Genomic DNA, 14453 nt, shown 5'->3' with positions numbered 1-14453 from the left:
AAGGCAAGGTATTGGAGTGGCCATCACAAAGCCTTGACCTCAATCCTATAGAACACTTGCGGGCAGAACTGAAAAAGTGTATGCGAGCAAGGAGGCCTACAGACCTGACTCTACCTTCTTGCCCCTTGTGTTGTTGTCTGTGCTCAATAATGTTGGTACCATGTTTTGTGTTGCTACCACGCTGTGTTGCTACCACGCTGTGTTGCTACCACGCTGTGCTGCTACCACGCTGTGTTGCTGTTGCGTTGCTACCACGCTGTGTTGCTGTTGTGTTGCTACCACGCTGTGCTGCTACCACGCTGTGTTGCTGTTGTGTTGCTACCATGTTGTGTTGCTACCACGCGGTGTTGCGACCACGCGGTGCTGCTGTTGTGTTGCTACCACGCTGTGCTGCTGTTGTGTTGCTACCACGCTGTGCTGCTACCACGCTGTGTTGCTGTTGTGTTGCTACCACGCTGTGCTGCTGTTGTGTTGCTACCACGCTGTGTTGCTACCACGCTGTGTTGCTACCACGCTGTGTTGCTACCACGCTGTGTTGCTACCACGTTGTGTTGCTACCACGTTGTGTTGCTACCACGCTGTGTTGCTACCACGCTGTGTTGCTACCACGCTGTGTTGCTACCACGCTGTGTTGCTACCACGCTGTGTTGCTACCACGCTGTGTTTCTACCACGCTGTGTTGCTGTTGTGTTGCTACCACGCTGTGCTGCTACCACGCTGTGTTGCTGTTGCGTTGCTACCACGCTGTGTTGCTGTTGTGTTGCTACCACACTGTGTTTCTACCACGCTGTGTTGCTACCACGCTGTGTTGCTGTTGTGTTGCTACCATGTTGTGTTGCTACCACGCGGTGCTGCTACCACGCTGTGCTGCTGTTGTGTTGCTACCACGCTGTGCTGCTGTTGTGTTGCTACCACGCTGTGCTGCTACCACGCTGTGTTGCTACCACGCTGTGTTGCTACCACGCTGTGTTGCTGTTGTGTTGCTACCACGCTGTGTTGCTACCACGCTGTGTTGCTACCACGCTGTGTTGCTGTTGTGTTGCTACCACGCTGTGTTGCTACCACGCTGTGTTGCTACCACGCTGTGTTGCTACCACGCTGTGTTGCTGTTGTGTTGCTACCACGCTGTGTTGCTACCACGCTGTGTTGCTACCACGCTGTGTTGCTAACACGCTGTGCTGCTGTTGTGTTGCTACCACGCTGTGTTGCTACCACGCTGTGTTGCTACCACGCTGTGTTGCTACCACGCTGTGCTGCTACCACGCTGTGTTGCTACCACGCTGTGCTGCTACCACGCTGTGTTGCTACCACGCTGTGCTGCTACCACGCTGTGTTGCTACCACGCTGTGTTGCTACCACGCTCTGTTGCTACCACGCTCTGTTGCTACCACGCTGTGTTGCTACCACGCTCTGTTGCTGTTGTGTTGCTACCATGCTGTGTTGCTACCACGCTGTGTTGCTACCACGCTGTGTTGCTACCACGCTCTGTTGCTACCACGCTGTGTTGCTACCACGCTCTGTTGCTGTTGTGTTGCTACCATGCTGTGTTGCTACCACGCTGTGTTGCGACCACGCGGTGCTGCTGTTGTGTTGCTACCATGCTGTGCTGCTACCACGCTGTGTTGCTACCATGCTGTGCTGCTGTTGTGTTGCTACCATGCTGTGTTGCTACCATGCTGTTCTGCTACCACGCTGTGCTGCTGTTGTGTTGCTACCATGTGCTGCTACCACGCTGTGCTGCTACCACGCTGTGTTGCTACCACGCTGTGTTGCTACCACGCTGTGTTTCTACCACGCTGTGCTTCTACCACGCTGTGTTGCTACCACGCTGTGCTGCTACCACGCTGTGCTGCTACCACGCTGTGCTGCTACCACGCTGTGCTGCTACCACGCTGTGCTGTTGTTGTGTTGCTACCGCGCTGTGGTGCTACCGCGCTGTGTTGCTACCGCGCTGTGGTGCTACCACGCTGTGTTGCTACCACGCTGTGGTGCTACCACGCTGTGTTGCTACCACGCTGTGTTGCTACCCTGCTGTGTTGTCATGTGTGGCTGCCTTACTACATAAAGACAGACCTAAAGACAACAACATCTTGATGTGTGTTTTGTCCTATATTTTTAATCCCCAGCCCCCCATCCCTGCATGAGGTCTTTTGCCTTTTGGGTCGGCAGTCATTGTAAATAAGAATTATTTCTTAACTGCCTCGTTAAATAAAAGGTTAAACAAAGTAATAACAACTAATCACCAGTAGAGGGAGTTCCGGTTGACCGTTTTGGTGGCTCTCATAGAAAGTATCATGTCATTAAAAGTAGCCGTATTTAATGTTGAATAAATTCAAGTGTAAAATTCTATGATTGATATATACACTAGATGACAGATAGGGGGCGCTGTGTTGAAGCCACCGTGCCTCCATCTTGGTACACCCCCCTCCGTTGTAAAATATATTTAGGAAGTTATAACAATCGATTTATTAAATGTCTACATGTTTTTGCCATGTTTATTTTATTACAGACACTTCAACATTTAATTATGAGCTAAACAACATTTAATTATGAGCTAAACAAACAAAAAACTTTTCTTTTTTTTGAGATTACTGTTCTGATTATGTTAGATTATGTTATGGTCTCCACTACCACAACAAAATTCATGTCATTTTCTTCTTGAAACATTTAAATTGAATTACTGTAAAATTCCATTCGTTCCTCCTCCTGGGAGTGTTGATCTAGGATCAGGTCACAAAGAGTCTCAGTAGGAGTGTTGATCTAGGATCAGGTCATAAAGAGTCTCAGTAGGAGTGGTGATCTAGGATCAGGTCATAAAGAGTCTCAGTAGGAGTGGTGATCTAGGATCAGGTCATAAAGAGTCTCAGTAGGAGTGGTGATCTAGGATCAGGTCATAAAGAGTCTCAGTAGGAGTGTTGATCTAGGATCAGGTCATAAAGAGTCTCAGTAGGAGTGGTGATCTAGGATCAGGTCATAAAGAGTCTCAGTAGGAGTGGTGATCTAGGATCAGGTCATAAAGAGTCTCAGTAGGAGTGGTGATCTAGGATCAGGTCATAAAGAGTCTCAGTAGGAGTGGTGATCTAGGATCAGGTCATAGAGTCTCAGTAGGAGTGGTGATCTAGGATCAGGTCATAAAGGGTCTCAGTTGGAGTGGTGATCTAGGATCAGGTCATAAAGAGTCTCAGTAGGAGTGGTGATCTAGGATCAGGTCATAAAGAGTCTCAGTAGGAGTGGTGATCTAGGATCAGGTCATAAAGAGTCTCAGTAGGAGTGGTGATCTAGGATCAGGTCATAAAGAGTCTCAGTAGGAGTGGTGATCTAGGATCAGGTCATAAAGAGTCTCAGTAGGAGTGGTGATCTAGGATCAGGTCATAAAGAGTCTCAGTAGGAGTGGTGATCTAGGATCAGGTCATAAAGAGTCTCAGTAGGAGTGGTGATCTAGGATCAGGTCATAAAGAGTCTCTCAGTAGGAGTGGTGATCTAGGATCAGGTCATAGAGTCTCAGTAGGAGTGGTGATCTAGGATCAGGTCATAAAGGGTCTCAGTAGGAGTGGTGATCTAGGATCAGGTCATAAAGGGTCTCAGTAGGAATGGTGATCTAGGATCAGGTCATATAGTCTCAGTAGGAGTGGTGATCTAGGATCAGGTCCCCTCTGTCTATGTTACGGTCTATCACCTACCTTCGTGGGCTGGCTCTGGGTCTGGGGTGAGGGAGATGTCGTTCAGCTCCCTGAGACAGAGCCATTCTCCGTCCACCGACACGCGGAAGTTACACAAGTAGATGGTCTCCCGGGCGGCCTGCGTGATCTTGTCGGTGGTGGGGGTCGGGGCATCGGCCTGAGGCGTAACGTCTGCCATGATGACTCAGCGAATAGAGGGCTGAGAGACAAACGGCAACTAAGGCCGCAAAGAGGGGGATGGAGAGGATTTGTGTCTTCCCAGATACAATAGGAATGAAAAGAGAAGAGAAAATCTCTGTGCCGAACGACAGCAGTCTTCCCAGATACAATAGGAATGAAAAGGAAGAGAAAATCTCTGTGCCGAACGACAGCAGTCTTCCCAGATACAATAAGAACAGGAATGAAAAGAGAGAAGAGAAGCACTCCGCAGTCTTCCCAGATAGAAAAAAAAGGATGGATGGTGTTAATTCTCGTCTTCCTCTCCGTGCCTCCTCCCCCTCTTCACTCACTCCCGTTTGTTTTTACAGAGAACTGGGGAGAAAAGCCACCAGTGTGCATCTGTCTCAACAAAAAGCTGCAGCCCTGCCCTCTCCTCCTTTCCTCTGCGGCGCGGCCTGGGTACTGGGGTAACAACGCTAGATCTCTGCCTGGGCGCGGCCTGGGTACTGGGATGACAACGCTAGGTCTCTGCTCTGCTGGAATGACAGCCTCTCCTTTGGTTGGCTCTGCCTCTGCCCCTCTCGTTCGGCTAGCCCTCACAGGATTGGTTGTGTGAGTCGCTGCTCCTCTGACAGACAGCAGAGTGGGTGTTGACCAAAATGGCTGCCTGATAATGAGCTAGCTGGGTAAAAGAGAAACATCACCTGACCAGATGGTGCATGGGGAGAGGAAGGGACTAATTCCCCTGATGCACATTTGTTGCAGGGAGAGAGGGAGAGCATCTTTGATGCAGGGAGGGAGGGATGGAGAGAGAGAGAGAGGGGGCACCTTTGATGCAGGGAGGGAGGGATGGAGAGAGAGGGGGTGGGGGTGGCACCTTTGATGCAGGAAGGGAGGCAGGGGCGGCTCGTCACTCTCTCTGGCATCAGCCAGATTTCCTGGCAGGTTAGAACTAGTAATCAAACACCGAGCTGAGAAGCACCACTTTACTCAGCCACCAGTATTTACAGAATACTGCCCCATTGAAACACGGGACATTATAATCCTTGGTTGTTTCAAGGAAAAGGGATAACTAGCCAGTTACATTTCAGTTGAATACATTGATGTATGTTCCACAGATAACCCAACCCCTCTGAATCAGAGAGGTGTTGTGTCTTCCACAGATAACCCAACCCCTCTGAATCAGAGAGGTGTTGTGTCTTCCACAGATAACCCAACCCCTCTGAATCAGAGAGGTGTTGTGTCTTCCACAGATAACCCAACCCCTCTGAATCAGAGAGGTGTTGTGTCTTCCACAGATAACCCAACCCCTCTGAATCAGAGAGGTGTTGTGTCTTCCACAGATAACCCAACCCCTCTGAATCAGAGAGGTGTTGTGTCTTCCACAGATAACCCAACCCCTCTGAATCAGAGAGGTGTTGTGTCTTCCACAGATAACCCAACCCCTCTGAATCAGAGAGGTGTTGTGTCTTCCACAGATAACCCAACCCCTCTGAATCAGAGAGGTGTTGTGTCTTCCACAGATAACCCAACCCCTCTGAATCAGAGAGGTGTTGTGTCTTCCACAGATAACCCAACCCCTCTGAATCAGAGAGGTGTTGTGTCTTCCACAGATAACCCAACCCCTCTGAATCAGAGAGGTGTTGTGTCTTCCACAGATAACCCAACCCCTCTGAATCAGAGAGGTGTTGTGTCTTCCACAGATAACCCAACCCCTCTGAATCAGAGAGGTGTTGTGTCTTCCACAGATAACCCAACCCCTCTGAATCAGAGAGGTGTTGTGTCTTCCACAGATAACCCAACCCCTCTGAATCAGAGAGGTGTTGTGTCTTCCACAGATAACCCAACCCCTCTGAATCAGAGAGGTGTTGTGTCTTCCACAGATAACCCAACCCTCTGAATCAGAGAGGTGTTGTGTCTTCCACAGATAACCCAACCCCTCTGAATCAGAGAGGTGTTGTGTCTTCCACAGATAACCCAACCCCTCTGAATCAGAGAGGTGTTGTGTCTTCCACAGATAACCCAACCCCTCTGAATCAGAGAGGTGTTGTGTCTTCCACAGATAACCCAACCCCTCTGAATCAGAGAGGTGTTGTGTCTTCCACAGATAACCCAACCCCTCTGAATCAGAGAGGTGTTGTGTCTTCCACAGATAACCCAACCCCTCTGAATCAGAGAGGTGTTGTGTCTTCCACAGATAACCCAACCCCTCTGAATCAGAGAGGTGTTGTGTCTTCCACAGATAACCCAACCCCTCTGAATCAGAGAGGTGTTGTGTCTTCCACAGATAACCCAACCCCTCTGAATCAGAGAGGTGTTGTGTCTTCCACAGATAACCCAACCCCTCTGAATCAGAGAGGTGTTGTGTCTTCCACAGATAACCCATTTATCAATGACTTACCTAGTTAAATAAAGAATGAAACATGAATGTGCAAGGTTGTCAAACAAACTTTGAAGTATTTTTTAAAATGCTTTTTAAAACATTTCACACTGACGTAACAACCTGAGTCATGGAGACACCTGAAACCCCACCTCTTTAAGGAATACCTAGGATAGGATAAGTAATCCTTCTCCCCCCCCCTAAGTTTTAGATGCACTATTGTTAAGTGACTGTCCCACTGGATGTCATAAGGTGAATGCACCAATTTGTAAGTCGCTCTGGATAAGAGCGTCTGCTAAATGACTTAAATGTAAATGGTCTGATGTGGTAGCTAACGACTTCTCAGGTCCCAGCGGCCTTGTTAAAATGTAGCGTAGTAAAACAGACAATATGCTTGCGCCAGTTCACACAAAACTTGCCCTTCATAAAAACTAAACTTGACGTGACAATCTTTAGCACGGTTTCTTGTGGTGGAATTATGCAAGGCAGCAAAAGTAGCCTAGTAGCAGCCTTGTGCTAATGGGGAATTATTCACCCCCCATTTAGAACTGGCTTGGACCCCCCCCCATGTAGAACTGGCTTGAACCTCCCCCCATGTAGAACTGGCTTGGACCACCCCCTCCCCCCATGTAGAACTGGCTTGGACCTCCCCCATGTAGAACTGGCTTGGACCTCCCCCCATGTAGAACTGGCTTGGACCTCCCCCCCCCCATGTAGAACTGGCTTGGACCCCCCCATGTAGAACTGGCTTGGACCCCCCCCCCCCCCATGTAGAACTGGCTTGGACCCCCCCCATGTAGAACTGGCTTGGACCACCCCCCCCCCCCATGTAGATCTGGCTTGGACCTCCCCCCATGTAGAACTGGCTTGGACCTCCCCCCATGTAGAACTGGCTTGGACCTCCCCCCCATGTAGAACTGGCTTGGACCTCCCCCCCCCCATGTAGAACTGGCTTGGACCCCCCCCATGTAGAACTGGCTTGGACCCCCCCCCCCCATGTAGAACTGGCTTGGACCCCCCCCATGTAGAACTGGCTTGGACCCCCCCCCCATGTAGAACTGGCTTGGACCCCCCATGTAGAACTGGCCTGGACCCCCCATGTAGAACTGGCTTGGACCCCCCATGTAGAACTGGCTTGGACCCCCATGTAGAACTGGCTTGGACCCCCATGTAGAACTGGCTTGAACCCCCCCCCCATGTAGAACTGGCTTGGACCCCCCATGTAGAACTGGCTTGGACCCCCCATGTAGAACTGGCTTGGACCCCCCATGTAGAACTGGCTTGGACCCCCCCACCATGTAGAACTGGCTTGGACCCCCATGTAGAACTGGCTTGGACCCCCCATGTAGAACTAGCTGACGTGCAAACCTTACGTAGGTACATGACGTAATGACGCCAAGTAAAATGTAGCGCTACACGTTCAACACAGCATTCCTAACCTGGCCCACAATGTCTGTTATGTGGATCGAGCAGAGAACAAGTCCAGCAGTCATTTGAAATAGTAACAACATATCAGCGAGATGACTCAAAGTCGATCCATTAACGCCAAGATAATGGAATTCATTGCCCTCGACAAACAACCGTTCTCTGTCGTGGGGGATGTTGGCTTTCGCCAACTGGTCGAGCACCCGTACACACTAACAAATGCGCTATTTTTCAGATGTCTGAAAAATCACTGCTATTAGCTTCACAACATACATACTATGGAACGCCGTTTGGGTCTTTGCGTGTCAAAAGATACAGTAGCTCTGTCAAAGCTGTACAAAAATGTCTGCAAACAAGCAAACACCGGCCACGAACGATGTGTTTACAATACTATGTTGGCAATAAAGCATCATTTGTTCGACCGAACTTCTGGGGTAGCTAGCTTTAGCATGGTGCCTAGCTAGCTTTAGCTTGGTGCCTAGCTAGCTTTAGCTTGGTGCCTAGCTAGCTTTAGCTTGGTGCCTAGCTAGCTTTAGCTTGGTGCCTAGCTAGCTTTAGCTTGGTGCCTAGCTAGCTTTAGCTTGGTGCCTAGCTAGCTTTAGCTCTTTAGCTTGGTGCCTAACTAGCTTTAGCTTGGTGCCTAGCTAGCATCAATACAACCAGCCTGAAAACAATGACCAGTAGAAACTGCAGTCATTTTCATTATTCTTAGCAATGATTTAGGAATCCTTGAGTATTAGCAAGGTTGCCACTTGTTGTTTGACTATTGATATTGAACTTCAGTTCATGAAAATAAATAGCTAGTCAGCTACTTAACCCTGTTGCCCAAAGTTAACGTTATAAGCAGCCAGCTAGCTTCATCTGGCTAGTGAGGCTTGATCGGACCAGATAATTAGGAACGATTGTGGAATTTGCAGTTTGCCTTCAAAAATAAAAGTGTGTCACTGACAGTGAAGCAAATTAATACAAATAATAGAATTATGCCATACTTTTATTTTGAAGACTAACCGCCAAGTCCACAATTGTGCCTAATCCTTATTGTGGCTAGCTTCACATAGATGGGTCCGACCATCATTAAAACAAATGACATTTCTTATAAATTATGGGTATTTTAGATATTGCCATAGCAACGACCCAAACGGCGTCCCATAGCAACGACACAAACGGCGTCCCATAGCAACGACCCAAGCGGCGTCCCATAGCAACGACCCAAGCGGCGTCCCATAGCAACGACCCAAGCGGCGTCCCATAGCAACGACCCAAGCGGCGTCCCATAGCAACGACCAGCGGCGTCCCATAGCAACGACGCAAACGGCGTGCCATAGAAATGCTGGTTGAGAATGAAACGACTGAACAACGGAACAACACAGCAAATAAGTGAAAGAAATCAGATTTGATGATGTTTTACTGGTAATGGGGACATGCAGAAATGCCAACAAAATACATGTTTGGTCAGTGTGGTGTGTGACCTTTATTTAACTAGGCAAGTCAGTTCAGAGCAAATTCTTATTTACAATGACGGCCTACCCCGGCCAATGCTGGGCCAATGCTCACCCTAAAGCGACTCCCAATCACGGCCGGATGTGATACAGCCTGGATTTGAACCAGGGTGTCTGTAGTGACGCCTCTAGCACTGAGATGCAGTGTCTTAGACCGCTGTGTCAATGTGTGTGTGTTTTAACTATTTACCTATACTAGAATTCTTTAAAAAGGCCGCTAAAATTGTAAATATCGGTTATCAGCCAAAAATGTCATATTGGAGCATCACTATTTTTGCAATATTTGTATTCTGTACAGGCTTCCTCCTTTTCACTCTGTCCTTAGTATTGTGGAGTAACTACAATGTTGTTGATCCATCCTCAAAATTCTCCTTTCACAGCCATTAAACTCACTGTTTTACAGTCACCATTGGCCTCATGGTGAAATCCCTGTTTTGTTTCCTTCCTCTCCGGCAACTGAGTTAGGAAGGACTGGGTGTATTGATACACCATCCAAAGTGTAATCATTAATTTCACCATGCTCAAAAGGGATATTCGATGTCTGTTTATTTTATTACCCATCTACCAATGGGTGCCCTTCATTGTGAGGCATTGGAAAACCTCCCAGGTGTTTGTGGTTGTTTGAAATTCACTGCTACACCGAGGGACCTATTTGTATGTGTGGGGTACAGAGACGATGGGAGTCATTCAACAATGATGTTAAGGACTTTTATTGCACACAGAGTCCACGCAACTTATTATGTGACTTTTTCAGCACATTTCATTTTTGGAAAGGAAAACCTCATGTCAAAACCTCCAAAGACTTGGCCATTGCTATTTCCTATAGATACTGTCCAATATTCACAAAGCCAAATAAGGGTGTTATTGTCACCATGGAAGCTGAAGGACGGGCAACGTTCAGCCGTTGTTATAAATGCTCGTTCACGCACAGTTTTACGACAGGTCTGATTTATAGCAGGAAACATGCGTATGTATTTGCGTGCGTCAAGTTTAAGCATTTTTTTTAAATATATATTTTTAGAAATGGATCGCGCAGATATTCCGTGTAACATTTATGGTAATAAAGGTCCTTCGAACCGCACATCTTCATGACAATGTCAGCTTTCCACACTACCTCCGGACTTAACTTCTGTGCAGTATTTTCACACAAATACTGGAAATTCCACTGGTCTCATCCAAGGTTATTTCACTCACATCCTGTCAATTTAACTCAACGTAAAACACAACTCAGGAATCAGGATGGATTCAAATCACAAGAGGCCTGAGCATTTCACTGTAGCCATCTTGTCTGCTACATCCTATCATTCTACATCTCGTCTTCCACATCTAGCAACATCTGGTCTGTCATTCTACATCTCGTCTTCTACATCTAGCTACATCTGGTCTGTCATTCTACATCTCGTCTGTCATCTACATCTCGTCTTCCACATCTAGCTACACCTGGTCTGTCATTCTACATCTGGTCAATACAGGCCACTGACACGGCCTGCAACGAAAACATGCGGTCTCTCCTTCACTGCAGCCGAGGTGAGTAAGACATTTAAACGTGTTAACCCTCGCAAGGCTGCAGGCCCAGATGGCATCCCCAGCCGCGCCCTCAGAGCATGCGCAGACCAGCTGGCCGGTGTGTTTACGGACATATTCAATCAATCCCTATACCAGTCTGCTGTTCCCACATGCTTCAAGAGGGCCACCATTGTTCCTGTTCCCAAGAAAGCTAAGATAACTGAGCTAAACGACTACCGCCCCGTAGCACTCACTTCCGTCATCATGAAGTGCTTTGAGAGACTACTCAAGGACCATATCACCTCCACCCTACCTGACACCCTAGACTCACTCCAATTTGCTTACCGCCCAAATAGGTCCACAGACGATGCAATCTCAACCACACTGCACACTGCCCTAACCCATCTGGACAAGAGGAATACCTATGTGAGAATGGGTACTGGACTTCCTGACGGGCCGCCCCCAGGTGGTGAGGGTAGGCAACAACATCTCCTCCCCGCTGATCCTCAACACGGGGGCCCCACAAGGGTGCGTTCTGAGCCCTCTCCTGTACTCCCTGTTCACCCACGACTGCGTGGCCACGCACGCCTCCAACTCAATCATCAAGTTTGCGGACGACACAACAGTGGTAGGCTTGATTACCAACAACGACGAGATGGCCTACAGGGAGGAGGTGAGGGCCCTCGGAGTGTGGTGTCAGGAAAATAACCTCACACTCAACGTCAACAAAACTAAGGAGATGATTGTGGACTTCAGGAAACAGCAGAGGGAACACCCCGCTATCCACATTGATGGAACAGTAGTGGAGAGGGTAGCAAGTTTTAAGTTCCTCGGCATACACATCACAGACAAACTTGAATTGGTCCACTCACACAGATAGCGTCGTGAAGAAGGCGCAGCAGCGCCTCTTCAACCTCAGGAGGCTGAAGAAATTTGGCTTGTCACCAAAAGCACTCACAAACTTCTACAGATGCACAATCGAGAGCATCCTGGCGGGCTTTATCACCACCTGGTAAGGCAACTGCTCCGCCCTCAACCGCAAGGCTCTCCAGAGGGTAGTGAGGTCTGCACAACGCATAACCGGGGGCAAACTACCTGCCCTCCAGGACACCTACACCACCCGATGTTACAGGAAGGCCAAAAAGATCATCAAGGACATCAACCACCCGAGCCTCTGCCTGTTCACCCCGCTATCATCCAGAAGGCGAGGTCAGTACAGGTGCATCAATGCTGGGACCGGGAGACTGAAAAACAGCTTCTATCTCAAGGCCATCAGACTGTTAAACAGCCACCACTAACATTGAGTGGCTGCTGCCAACACACTGACATTGACACTGACCCAACTCCAGCCACTTTAATAATGGGAATTGGTGGGAAATGTAAATATATCACTAGCCACTTTAAACAATGCTACCTTATATAATGTTACTTACCCTACATTATTCATCTCATATGCAAACGTATATACTGTACTCTATATCATCGACTGCATCCTTATGTAATACATGTATCACTAGCCACTTTAACTATGCCACTTTGTTTACTTTGTCCACATACTCATCTCATATGTATATACTGTACTCGATACCATCTACTGTATGCTGCCCCGTACCATCACTCATTCATATATCCTTATGTACATATTCTTTATCCCCTTACACTGTGTATAAGACAGTAGTTTTGGAATTGTTAGTTAGATTACTTGTTGGTTATTACTGCATTGTCGGAACTAGAAGCACAAGCATTTCGCTACACTCGCATTAACATCTGCTAACCATGTGTATGTGACAAATAAAATTTGATTTGATTTGATCTTCCACATCTAGCTACATCTTGTCTGTCATTCTACATCTTGTCTGTCATTCTACATCTTGTCTGTCATTCTACATCTTGTCTGTCATTCTACATCTTGTCTGTCATTCTACATTTGGTCTTCCACATCTAGCTACATCTTGTCTGTCATTCTACATCTTGTCTGTCATTCTACATCTTGTCTGTCATTCTACATCTTGTCTGTCATTCTACATTTGGTCTTCCACATCTAGCTACATCTGGTCTGTCATTCTACATCTAGCTACATCTTGTCTGTCATTCTACATCTAGTCTGTCATTCTACATCTAGTCTGTCATTCTACATCTTGTCTGTCATTCTACATCTAGCTACATCTTGTCTGTCATTCTACATTTACATTACATTTAAGTCATTTAGCAGACGCTCTTATCCAGAGCGACTTACAAATTGTGCATTCACCTTATGACATCCAGTGGAACAGTCACTTTACAATAGTGCATCTAAATCTTAAAGGGGGGGGGGTGAGAAGGATTACTTATCCTATCCTAGGTATTCCTTAAAGAGGTGGGGTTTCAGGTGTCTCCGGAAGGTGGTGATTAGCCACCTTTAGCTACATCTTGTCTGTCATTCTACATCTAGCTACATCTTGTCTGTCATTCTACATCTAGCTACATCTTGTCTATCATTCTACATCTAGCTACATCTTGTCTGTCATTCTACATCTAGTCTGTCATTTTACATCTAGCCACATCTTGTCTGTCATTCTACATCTAGCTACATCTAGTCTGTCATTCTACATCTTGTCTTGTCAATCTACATCTAGCTACATCTTGTCTGTCATTCTACATCTTGTCTGTCATTCCACATCTAGCTACATCTTGTCTGTTATTCCACATCTTGTCTGTCATTCTACATCTAGCTACATCTTGTCTGTCATTCTACATCTTGGCTTGTCAATCTACATCTAGCTACATATTGTCTGTCATTCTACATCTTGTCTTGTCAATCTACATCTTGTCTGTCATTCTACATCTAGCTACATCTTGTCTGTTATTCCACATCTAGCTACATCTTGTCTGTTATTCCACATCTAGCTACATCTTGTCTTGTCAATCTACATCTAGCTACATCTTGTCTGTTATTCCACATCTAGCTACATCTTGTCTGTCATTCTACATCTAGCTACATCTTGTCTGTCATTCTACATCTAGCTACATCTTGTCTGTTATTCTACATCTAGCTACATCTGGTCTGTCATTCTACATCTAGCTACATCTTGTCTGTCATTCTACATCTAGTCTGTCATTCTACATCTTGTCTGTCATTCTACATCTTGTCTGTCATTCTACATCTTGTCTGTTATTCCACATCTAGCTACATCTTGTCTGTTATTCCACATCTAGCTACATCTTGTCTGTTATTCCACATCTTGTCTGTTATTCCACATCTTGTCTGTTATTCTACATCTAGCTACATCTTGTCTGTTATTCTACATCTAGCTACATCTTGTCTGTTATTCCACATCTAGCTACATCTGGTCTGTCATTCTACATCTAGTCTGTCATTCTACATCTAGCTACATCTTGTCTGTTATTCCACATCTAGCTACATCTTGTCTTGTCAATCTACATCTAGCTACATCTTGTCTGGCATTCTACATCTTGTCTGTCATTCTACATCTAGCTACATCTCGTCTGTTATTCCACATCTAGCTACATCTTGTCTGTTATTCCACATCTAGCTACATCTTGTCTTGTCAATCTACATCTAGCTACATCTTGTCTGTTATTCCACATCTAGCTACATCTAGTCTGTCATTCTACATCTAGCTACATCTTGTCTGTTATTCCACATCTAGCTACATCTTGTCTTGTCAATCTACATCTAGCTACATCTTGTCTGTTATTCCACATCTTGTCTGTTATTCCACATCTAGCTACATCTTGTCTGTTATTCCACATCTTGTCTGTTATTCCACATCTAGCTATATCTTGCCTGTTATTCTACATCTA

At 46.7% G+C, this 14453-nt stretch overlaps 1 protein-coding gene across 1 annotated transcript in view; it reads right to left on the bottom strand.

Moving 5' to 3' along the window:
• The window catches only part of LOC124034973 (protein RUFY3-like), a 62383-nt gene extending 57863 nt beyond the window's left edge, over positions 1–4520 (bottom strand). The window contains exon 1 of the mRNA XM_046348362.1: positions 3681–4520. Within this exon, the coding sequence (XP_046204318.1) occupies positions 3681–3858 (178 nt within the window). The 5' untranslated portion in view covers positions 3859–4520. The remainder of the gene's footprint in view (positions 1–3680) is intronic.
• Positions 4521–14453: the final 9933 nt, after the last annotated feature.

The sequence above is a fragment of the Oncorhynchus gorbuscha genome, linkage group LG05, assembly GCF_021184085.1.
Source record: "Oncorhynchus gorbuscha isolate QuinsamMale2020 ecotype Even-year linkage group LG05, OgorEven_v1.0, whole genome shotgun sequence".
NCBI lineage: Eukaryota > Metazoa > Chordata > Actinopteri > Salmoniformes > Salmonidae > Oncorhynchus > Oncorhynchus gorbuscha.
This window is presented reverse-complemented; position numbering and strand designations above follow the sequence as displayed.